Source organism: Piliocolobus tephrosceles, chromosome 19, assembly GCF_002776525.5.
Source record: "Piliocolobus tephrosceles isolate RC106 chromosome 19, ASM277652v3, whole genome shotgun sequence".
In the NCBI taxonomy this organism is placed as follows: Eukaryota; Metazoa; Chordata; class Mammalia; order Primates; family Cercopithecidae; genus Piliocolobus; species Piliocolobus tephrosceles.
In genome coordinates, this window is record NC_045452.1 from 46,624,038 (window position 1) to 46,635,128 (window position 11,091).

An 11,091-nucleotide genomic window follows, 5' to 3' on the forward strand; every position below is an offset into this window, starting at 1 on the left:
GGTTTATTTGTTGGGCTGCAAATGACCTAAGTTTTGGCTGAACTGCATCCCACTAAAATTCATATGTTGGAGTCCTAATCCCCAACACTTCAGACTATGATAGTATTTGGAGATAGGGCCTTTCAACGGGTGACTAGCTTAAAATGAGATCATTTGAAGGAGGCTAGTCCAATATGACTGATGTCCTTGTAAGAAGAGAAGGTTAGGACACAGACACACGTGGAGGGAAGACCGTGTGAAGATACAGCAGGAAGATGCCATTTACAAGCCAAGGAGACAGGCCTCAGAAGAAACCAACTCTGCCAAGACCTTGATCTTGAACTTCTAGCCTCCAGAACTGTGATAAAATAAATGTTCCTTGTGTAAGCCACCCAGTCTGTAGTATATTGTTATGCCAGCCCTAGCAAACTAATACAATCTGGTACCAAGTACCACTTAATGCTCACTTGGGCTACCAATGGCAGGGACTGGAACACTGGCCCAGGCCAGGTGGGTGGTGCACACCTGTAATCCCAGCTACTCAGGAGGCTGAGGCAGGAGGAGATCAGTTAAGGCCAGGAGTTTGAGGCTTACAGTGCACTACAACTGCACCTGTGAATAGCCACTGCACTCTGGCCTGGGCAGCAGAGCATGACTCTATTAAAAAAGAAAAAAAAAAAAAACACTTCTATTATAGAGTGACCTTTCTTTGAGGTCTGGGGACATTTGGGTACAAGGAAGGCCTTAAAGGCTGCCCCACTCTCCTTGTTTCCCATCCCCTGTCCCTCCTACTTCTCACATGCACCACTATGTGCCCTAGGGCAAAGTCAAATGTGGAAACACATGGTTATGTCTACTTTGTCCAAGGCCAGGAGTTCTTGAGGAATTCAAGTGAGACCTAGAACAACTTTCTACCCTTTCCTTCCCTTCCTTCCTCCCCACCTCTACCTATAAGCCCATCAATCACTTTGAATTTCTTGGAGAAAAAAAAGAAATGAAAGGAAAAGAAGAGACTGGGTGCGGTGGCTCACGCCTATAATCCCAGCACATTGGGAGGCCAAGGTGGGTGGATCACCTGAGGTCAAGAGTTCGAGACCAGCCTGGCCAAAATGGTGAAAACCTGTCTCTACTAAAAATACAAAAATGAGCTGGGTGTAGTGGTGGGTGCCCGTAATCCCAACTACTTGGGAGGCTGAGGCAGGAGAATTGCTTGAACCTGGAAGACAGAAGTTGCAGTGAGTGAGCCAAGATTGCACCAATGTACTCCAGCCTAGGCAACAGAGTGAGACTGCGCCTCAAAAAGAAAAAAAAGAAAAAGAAAAGGAGACAAAGGAAAGAAGTAGGGAAGAAAGAGAAGACCCAGCTTGCCTTCAGCAGAGAAACAACACAAATTAAAAGCAGACACACACACACAAAACAGTAAGTACTTAAGGACCATCACAAACTAAATACAAGAGACACACTGAAACACCACTTTTTACGGCAAAAATGTAGAGGATCCCTTGCTCTTTATGGCTGGTACTCAAGAGGGTACCCCTCCCTCCTCTCAGCACTCATCCTCAAGCTCCAGCTCCCTGTCTTGTTCTCTGAACAAAGACGATGGGCATAGCATTATACTTCTGGGGTTTGTTTTGTTTTTCAAGTCAATGATGAATTTAGACGTCTCAAGCCAAATCCTCAATTTGAGAATGCAGTCAAATGAACAGAACTCTATCCCAAAGAGGAAAGTGGACGAAAGCCAAGCACATTTGAGTATGAGATTAAGGATCAGAGGCACTAATTTTGCATGAACTTCTCTTGCCTTCGCTGGGATTCATTTTTAATGCAATGATGATAGCCTTCCAGTGGCCGCTGGCAACATCTCAAAATCTTTGGGGATGAGAAAGGAGGCGGTGTTTGGGTAGCCTGTTTACCAGCAGGCTTGGAGGTGATTAGAACGTCACGAGCATGGATGGGGAGAAGGAGGGGGCCACGATGCTGCCTCTGGCTTATTAAGAGTGAGATCGATGCTGGAATCCCTGAGGGCAAAAAAAATCAATGACCCAGGAAAACTACACCAGCTGACAGCCCCAGGAAAAGGCTCAAGGAAGAGCCGCAAAGAAGAGAAAGGCTTAAGGAACTTTCCAAAACTCTGTACTGTTAATCTCCTTGGAGGAGAGGGGGGCCTATATTGTACAGACAATGGCTGGGACCCCTGACATTCTGGCACTTTCTTTCACATGGATACACCATCCTCCCTCCTTCACAGGGCAGAGGGGTCCCAAGTTTCCTCTATCCTCTGCTAGTTTTTGATGTTCCCCTTATTTAGAAAAAATAGGCAAGTATCTGCATTGTCAAACACTGCTGTCTAGCCCTGTTTATTGTGATCGGGCTCTGCGGGGGAGAGTCCACTGTCTCTTTCCAGGCCTCAGCTTTGGTTTCTATGCACTCCTTCAAGTTCATAAAAAGGAACAGGACCGACTGTCCCAGGAACACAAGCGGCAAGCTTTGAGGCCGCAGGGGGTTCGCGTCAGCTGAAACACTGAACCGGACAATAAGATGGTCATCTTTGGAGCTTAGGAATTTGCAGAGGGAGGGCGGCTAAAACCCAAGTCAAATGAGCCAACTCTGGAAGATGATCTTTCTTTCTCCCTGAGATTTTTCTAATATTTCTCCGACCTCACATGATATGGAATTAAGGTTTAAACTTAAGGGCCTCAGTGGTTTGGGAGGACAGTATATTTCTTTTCTTCTCCCCAAAAGGCTTCTGACATGTTCTCCCTAATCTTCAGATCTCTGGAGAGCATCACTGATGAGAGGAAAAATGGGGACTGGCTGTGGGTAGCAATATCACCACCTACTGCTGGCTCAGGGAGTTTGAAACCCTGGAATTCAGGATCGCATGGAAAGCAGAAGGAAATGCCTTCTATCGTTTATACTATTTAGAATAACATGTATCAAATCATTCATTTTACTAAGGATATAGCCTCCCTGTTTGATAGCTCAACTCCACTGTATATAACAGTTGCTAGATACAGATAATTCCAAACTTGGGTGGTAATCTATAGACTGTTACAAGTATTGCAATTGCTTCCCTAAAGCAACAAAACTCTAAGTGTCTATAATCTGTGAAAACAATCTAATGATTGCACTGCAATTTGCCTAAAGCAATATTTGTTCAGTTGCAATGATGTCACACACACAAAAAGGCTTGTCAGTTTTCAGTTGTTTCCCTAGAATTCAGAGCTAGATGGTGGCTGAACTCAGAACTGCTTTCCATAGCTCAAATCAGCTAATACAGAGCTTTTCTAGCAGCCAAGAAAGTTCTAGTACCAAAAAAAAAAAAAAAAAAAAAAAAAGTTAATAGCACTTGAAAAGCCTGATGCATTTCCCCAGAATGCTTACCACAGAGTTCTGATCCTGGGATACTTGATTTTAAGGGCCATGGGTGGCTTGCCAAATAGGCATATCTTGGCTTCCTTTGCTAGGTAGGAATACTGCCTTGATATTACATATTCAAAGCAAAGAACCTCTGACCTAAGGGCTCTCCACTAACAATGACATTCTCTGTAAGTAAACTAGAACCCCAACTCAACTTCTGGTTTGCCCTTGTTCAATTTGCTATGTACTAGCCTACTGCACAAACAGGATTAAGGAGGACTCCCTTTACCACCATTATGTTGCAAAAGACTCTGCGCTGCAGGACCCGATAGGGACTGACTGTGCAAAGTCTGAACTTGGCAGAAGATCCCTGGAGAAGGAGGAGTGTGGGGCTCAGAGTTGCTCCCTAAGCTGGCTGAAGGCCTCCAGCCTTGCCAGAGGGAGATCCAGGTCTGTTTCGTCTGCAAGGAAATGTGTTACGGTAAGCAACTGCAGTGCTAACATAAGCATGTGCTCCTAAGTCTATCGTCAACCTAGAAATCCCTTTCACTTTTCACTTTGGGGAGTCACACCTGTAAGTTCAGAACTAGCTGAGATCTGCTGCGAGAACCTGGATCACGATTCCCAAAAAGAAAAGCCTCCTAGTTTATTTGAGAGTAGGAAGTCATTATTTTCTGTGAAGGAAACTGGAATTGGAGAGGGAGGACCCTGGTATACTTTGGCAGAGAGGCTCCTCTCTGTTAATTAAGTATCTCCTCATCCCTCACTGCCTTTCCACCTTCAGTCCCCGCGGGCTTCCCTTCCTACCTGCCAATGTGGACTCGAGGTCAGGTGTCCCCTGGGCTAGTCTCCTTACATGAGCAAACGGGCTACGCGGGTGGCAAACCCGGTGCAACGCCTCCGACCACAACACGTGTATTTTACAGCGCTGGGCGCAGCACAGGGCTCAGTTTAAGGAGCCTCCAGAGAACCAGCGTGGGTCAGGATCGGGTCCCTAATGCTAGGAAATTGACGAGGTCAACAGCAGGGCGAGAAACATTACACATCCTTCCTTCTTGGGAGTGGCAGTCCCCTGTCGCCACTTCACTCACAGCCACCTATATGCCAAGGGTTCACACCAGACAAGACAAGTGTCTGTGAGCACGCCTCAACTTTAATCCTACCCGGCCGTGTCCGCTCGTGCGGCTGCCCCCATTCGAGGGCTCACCTGGGCGCTCCGCGGTGCCGGGGGACGCACAGCCAGGGAGGGCACTCTTACCAGAGAAGTCGCTGAGCGCTGAGATCTCTTTGGAGCAGACGAGGACAGTGCAGTAGAAGAGGCGCAGGAGCTGCCCCGGCGGCTCTACCTGCCGGCGGAGGCCAGGATGCTGCGCGGGCTGGGGCGCCGGCGGCTGGCGTGCAGGTCCCGGCAGGAGCATGGTGCTCGGCGCGGCGGGGCGGGGGCGCAGGCCCGGGACGCGCAGGGGGTCGCAGGGCTAACGACGGCGTCACATGGCGGGGCGAATCGATGGCCAGCGACTCCGCGGCCCCCCGCCACCTCCCCGCCCAGGCTGCCAGAGCCTCCTCCCCCGAGCGGGCCAGTCCAGGCGCCCCAGCAAAGGGGAGGGGGCGGAGAACTGGGGCGGGGCGAGGATCCCCGAAAAGGATCCGCGTAGTTTCCAAGAGAGGAAATCTCCGCTGCCGCCGTGCGGGAGGAAGCGAGGAGGGCCGTAGGGAAAGCGCAGCCTTCGCGCGCCCGGCGGCTGCCCAGGCCGGTTCCTGGCGCGCTGCCCGCCGCGGAGGGCGCCCCCAGTAGTGCGTCCCGGGCCGCGCACCTTGAGCACCTTCCACACCCGGGAGGCAGCCGGGCACCCGTGGCCCTGCCCGCGCTGGCCGGGTGCCAGCCTCGCCCTGGCGGCAGAAGGAGCGCGGACGGTGCCCGTGACGCACTTTGGAGCCAGCGCCGCGCGTGCAGCTGGGGCGCCCCCGGGGCGGGGCCGATCGGGGGCCGCGGCAAGGTGGGGTTCTGGAGGCGTGGGATCGCACCGCTGCCATCCCCGCCACCCGCCGCGCGCCACGTGCTGTCACCCGGCACATACAGTTATCGCCATTTCACAGTAGAGGAGACTGAGCCCCGGCACCGTGTCCAAGCTCTCGCAGCCAGGACGGCGACAAGCTGGAGGTCTCAAAACCGGTCAGATGGCTCCGGAGCCGTGATCTTTAGCTCCAGCTCGGCTTCCTTTGGGTACTGGTTGTCCGCAGCGCTAGGGGATCTGACACCGGACCGGCGCAAACAGCCGCCTAGCGCTTATAATTGGGCTTTGTTTTAAAGTGGGCCACAGCATCTTTCTGAACCTCTAGACTGTGCGCGGGGTGGCCCACGTTTGGACGCCCAGCAAGTGGCCGAGGAGTGGCCTGCGTGGCCCCAACTCAAGGGTATCGAGGACAAGTGCGCGAGGGTCTCCGTGGCTGCTTGCCGGGTGCGGGTACCTGGGGCCCAGCGACCCAAACCCTACGGACTGCGCGGGGCCGGCGGGAGGGAGGAGGGCGGGCACTAAGCACACAGTGTTCCCGAACCCCGCGGGAGGGCCTGCCAAGTTCTCAGCGGGCGTGACGCGGAAACGTAGATAATGAGGCCCAGGGCGGGGCCGGACGCACTGTCCGGCGGGCTTCAGAACTGCGAACGCCCCAGAATGTGCCGGGAGGCATGGTGAAAGAAAACGCGGCCGAGGGTCCCCGTGGGACCCACTCAGAGGTGGGCCGTAAAGATTCCAGAAGGGTGGATGGCATTAGATACCACCCAGCACTCCAGCAGGGGCTGAGTTACCGAATTGGGATCTCGGCCCCTTCTTCCAGTCTGGGGAAAGGTGTGTTAAATGCTAAACATCAGTGTTTACCAAGTGAGGCCCAGTCTGTCTGGCATAATGATTTAATCTACATTAAATTAAACATTAAATTATTAAATGTAATATTTATTCATTAATATTTAATGATTTAATCCACATTAAAATATTAAATAAAAACTCAACCTCCCCAATAACCTTTGAAAATATAAATATTAGTGTGCACTCTCTAGGTTAGGGAAACTGAGGCTGGGAGTGTGGGTAAGGATGCCCAGCATTTAGAAGCCACAGTGTAAGTAATGTTTGTCCAAAACTCGAGTCCCTCCTGTACTTTCCATTCTGTCTGTTCATTCAGCCAGTTTAGATATGAATTGGTACCAGCGTATGCCAGGTTCTGAGCTAGTTAGTGACTGACAGTGTTGGCACAGGGAGGCAGCCGTGCTCCCGAGTCCTGGGAGTGGGCTGCCCTGGCCTCCAAATGTCTAAGTGAGCACTGTTACTAACTGTGACAGCATCCCCAGGCTTTCTTATCTGGTAAAGCAGAGACTCAAACATACTTGCACACCAATATTCGCTGCAGCATTATTTGTGATGGCCAAAAGATGGAAATGACTCTAGTGGATGAATGCATACAGTTATTATTACAGCAGGGAAGACAGACATTGGACAATAATGCCCCGTGGACAGACAGTCATGAAAGACAGGAACCATGGGAGCAGAAGCGAGTAATGAAGGAGCTGAGCCGGAGGGAGAAAGGGAGATGTTCAGGAGCATTTTAAAGCAAGATGGATGAGAAAGATAGAGGATGAATTGGCCAAGCAAAAACTAGCAAAATCCAGGTGCTGCGGGAGGATGAATATTTTAGAAAAAGGGACCAGCGTGTTGAAATCCGAAAGGAGCATGGCTCTCTTGAAGGATGGAGAAAAATCTAGACAGCTGGAGCAGAGCAAAGGGAAGAGCCAGGGGACATGGAGGTCGGAAGGCCAGAGCTCAGGGCCCTGGAGACTTTGGTGAGCATTTACATCTTTTATCTTAAGCCAGCAAAGAATTGTAAGTACAAAAGTGATGTGATTGGATGTGTGTTGGTAAAAAGTCATTTTCAGCTGCTGAGTGCAAATGGACTGGAGGAGTCAAAAGCAGGCCCTGGAAGTACATATGCCAAATAACTGACAGCAGAGACTCAGATACTTATGCACCAATATTCCTTGCAGCATTATTTAGAAGAGCCAACAGATGGAACAACCTCAGTGGATGAATGGGTAAACAAAATGTGGAATGTGGCCGGACACAGTGGCTCACGCCTGTAATCCCAGCACTTTGGGAGGCCGAGGCAGGTGGATCACTTGAGGTGAGGAGTTTGAGACCAGCCTGGCCAACATGGTGAAACCCCGTCTCTACAAATAATACAAAAATTAGCCAGGCGCTGTCGCCTGCGCCTACAGTGTTAGCTACCCGTGAGGCTGAGGCAGGAGAATCGCTTGAACCCAGGAGGCGGAGGTTGCAGTGAGCCGAGATTTCGCCACTGCGTTCCAGCCTGGGTGACAGAGTGAGACCTTGTCTCAAAAAAGAAAAAAAAAATTTAAATTTAAATGTAAAAAAAATGGAATGTTAGTCAATCATAAAGTGGAATGAAGTTCTGATACATGCTAAAACATGATGAACCTTGAAGACGTCATGCTAAGTGACATAAACGGGACACAAAAGGACAAATATCCTATGATTTCACTTAAATGAAATATCTAGAATAGTCAAATTCATAGAGAGAGAAAGAAAGTAGAATTGAGGTTACCAGGAGCTGGTGGGGGAGAGGGATGGAGAGTTATTGGGGGAGAGGGATGGAGAGTTATTGGGGGAGAGGGATGGAGAGTTATTGCTTAATGCGTACTGACTTTTTATTTGGAATGGTGAAAAAGTTCTGGAAATAATGATGATGGCTGTACAACATTTTGAATGCAATTAATGCCACTGAATTATACCCTTAAAATGGTTAAAATGGCAAATTTTATTTTATATATATTTAGCACGACTTTAAAAAATTAATAATGTCATTTATCAGAAATCTTTGAGTGGCACACTTTAAATGGGTGAAGAGAATGGTATGTGAATTATATCTCAATAAAGCCGTTTTAAAAACTCAAACAACAACAACAAAAGTGGGTCTGTGCTGACTGGGCATGGTGGCTCACAGCTGTAATCCCAGCACTTTGGGAGGCCAAGGTGGGTGGATCACCTGAGGTCAAGAGTTCAAGACCAGCCTGGCCCACATGGTGAAATCCCATCTCCACTAAAAATACAAAATTAGCTGGCTGGGTGTGGCGACTCATGCTTGTAGTCCCAGCTATCCCGGAGGCTGAGGCAGGAGTTTTGCTTGAACCTGGGAGGCGGAGGCTGCAGTGAGCCAAGGTTGCACCACTATACTCCAGCCTGAGCCAGACAGAGCGAGACTCCGTCTCAGAAAAGAAAAGTGGGTCTGGGGAGATGGCCGTGGCGAGGGAGGGAGTGCAGTCAGGGGTACATGGCTGTGCTTGGGCTGATGTGCTTGCTGTACACCCAGAGAAAAGAGGAGAAGTGGCCGCAATGGAAAGATGTTTAGGAGGCAGATGAATAGCACAATGTGGCTGGGCGGTCATGGGCTATGAGAAGAGTCTGAAGGACATCTCCCTGGCTTCCCTCTGCTTTGTCCCTTAGCCCCTCTCCATTAAATCAGAAGATTTTGGTCCTAATCTAATCTCTTTAAGAATTTTGGAATCTTGCAAGAAAATGGAATTGCTCAGTTATCTTTCTCTCTGGAACCCACACTAAGAGTGTTGTAGGTCAAATACCTAAACTCTGAGGCACTGTAACAACTCATAGGATGGAAAAATGGGAAAAGGAATATATGTTTCAAAGAGGCATGAACCTTGTAAAATCGATCTGGGGTCTGGAGAGAAATCATCTTTTTCACCGAGGCATGTTTTCTACTATGATAGAATTTGAATAATAAAAACAGTCATAGCCACTTGGTAATTCAACACAGTTATGGGAGCTGGAATTAAAGTGAATGATGAATGGTGTGCCAAATAATAAAGTGTTTCCAAACTATTCATACTCACAACAACCCTTTGAGATAGGTACTAACCAGGCTAACTACGTCATTTACTAGCCCAGTGCAAAATGAAAATGTGGGGCCCCTTGTTCAAAGATTGTTAAGAATTCCAGGATGATAATAGCGTGGCGTTAAACCAAGCATGGTTTAATGCTTTGAACATAGGGCCCTGAGTGATTGCTCAGGTCGTGTGAAGCTGGCCCAGGTACAACGGGAGTCTTCATTTCTCAGATAGGGAGACTGAGGGCACAAAGTCACACTGACCATCCCAACCAAGACTTGAAGCCCTCTTACATTGCAGAGGCACAGCAATTAGGTGGAGGTAAAATAAAGGGTTCTTTTCTAAGCGATGGCACCATTGGGCAAGCTTGTGCCTTCTTGTACTAGTTTGAAAAGTAGGCCGGGCACGGTGGCTCAAGCCTGTAATCCCAGCACTTTGGGAGACCGAGACGGGCGGATCACGAGGTCAGGAGATCGAGACCATCCTGGCTAACACGGTGAAACCCCGTCTCTACTAAAAATACAAAAAACTAGCCGGGCGAGGTGGCGGGCGGCGGGCGCCTGTAGTCCCAGCTACTTGGGAGGCTGAGGCAGGAGAATGGCGTAAACCCGGGAGGCGGAGCTTGCAGTGAGCTGAGATCCGGCCACTGCACTCCAGTCCGGCGACAGAGCAAGACTCCGCCTCAAAAAAAAAAAAAAAAAAGAAAAGTGCCTCTGTCACAGCATTCAGTCCATGTGTGCAAGAGTCAACCTTTATAGGACATTGTAAATTATAGGTCTTACTTCCTGCCTCTTTGTTTTCTTTTGAAGCAATTCCTGCACCTTCTTTTCAGCTCCATGTTACATCTCTGTTTTCCTTCTTCCTTGAGATCCTAGCTACTTGTCTCCCACCCTCTGCGACATCCAAGCCTATTTATTTTTTCTTTAGGTGGAGTCTTGCTCCGTTGCCCCGGCTGGAGTGCAGTGGCATGATCTTGGCTCACTGCAATCTCTGCTTACCGAGTTCAAGTGATTCTCCTGCCTTAGCCTCTCAAGTAGCTGGGATCACAGGTGTGCACCACCATGCCCAGTTAATTGTGTGTGTGTGTGTGTGTGTGTGTGTGTGTGTGTGTGGTGTATTTTTCGTAGAGAGAGGGCTTCACTATGTTGACCAGGCTGGTCTTGAACTCCTGACCTCAGGTGATCCACCCACCTCGGCCTCCCAGAGTGCTGGGGTTACAGGCCCGAGCCGCCGGGCTCAGCCTCCAACCCTATTATGAGAGATGTTTATGTGCTTTGCACTCAGACTGCAACCGTGAGCTGTGTCCTCTCACCTGGGCCATCGAGGTAAGGTTTTTGGCTTCCAACGAATGGACTGTGGTCATTTTGAGAAGACATAAGCTATCATTTGGAAACCTCAAAGAAATCAACCTTTCAGCTCAGGAGAGAGAGGCCGAATGTCGTCTGGAGCTTAAAAGGCTTTTTTTAGAAAGCAACAAATGGTGGTTTGTTTCTAGAGCTGGCATCACAGAGCTGCATCAATAGCAAGGAGCCTGCTTGGTGAGGACTGCAAAAGCCACAATGCACCAGAAAAGTTGTGTAGGAAGGTATGGCCCCAAAGCTTGCAGAAGGAGGTTTTGTTTTGTTTTGTTTTTTGAGATGGAGTCTCTCTGTGTCACCCAGGCTGGAGAACAGTGGCACGATCTCAGCTCACTGCAACCTCCGCCTCCTGGGTTCAAGTGATTCTCCTGCCTCAGCCTCCTGAGTAGCTGGGATTACAGGCACGCAGCACCAAGCCCAGCTAATTTTTATATTTTTAGTAGAGATAGGGCTTCACCATGTTGGTCAGGCTGGTGTCGAACTCCT

At 49.4% G+C, this 11,091-nt stretch overlaps 1 protein-coding gene across 3 annotated transcripts in view; it reads right to left on the bottom strand.

Annotated features, from left to right (window-relative positions):
• Positions 1-5,289, bottom strand: part of EVA1C (eva-1 homolog C) — a 104,070-nt gene extending 98,781 nt beyond the window's left edge. For all 3 annotated transcript variants that reach the window (XM_023190446.3, XM_023190444.3, XM_023190433.3), the window contains exon 1: positions 4,598-5,289. In XM_023190446.3, the coding sequence (XP_023046214.1) occupies positions 4,598-4,757 (160 nt within the window). In that variant the 5' untranslated portion in view covers positions 4,758-5,289. The remainder of the gene's footprint in view (positions 1-4,597) is intronic.
• Between the last annotated feature and the right edge of the window lie 5,802 nt (positions 5,290-11,091).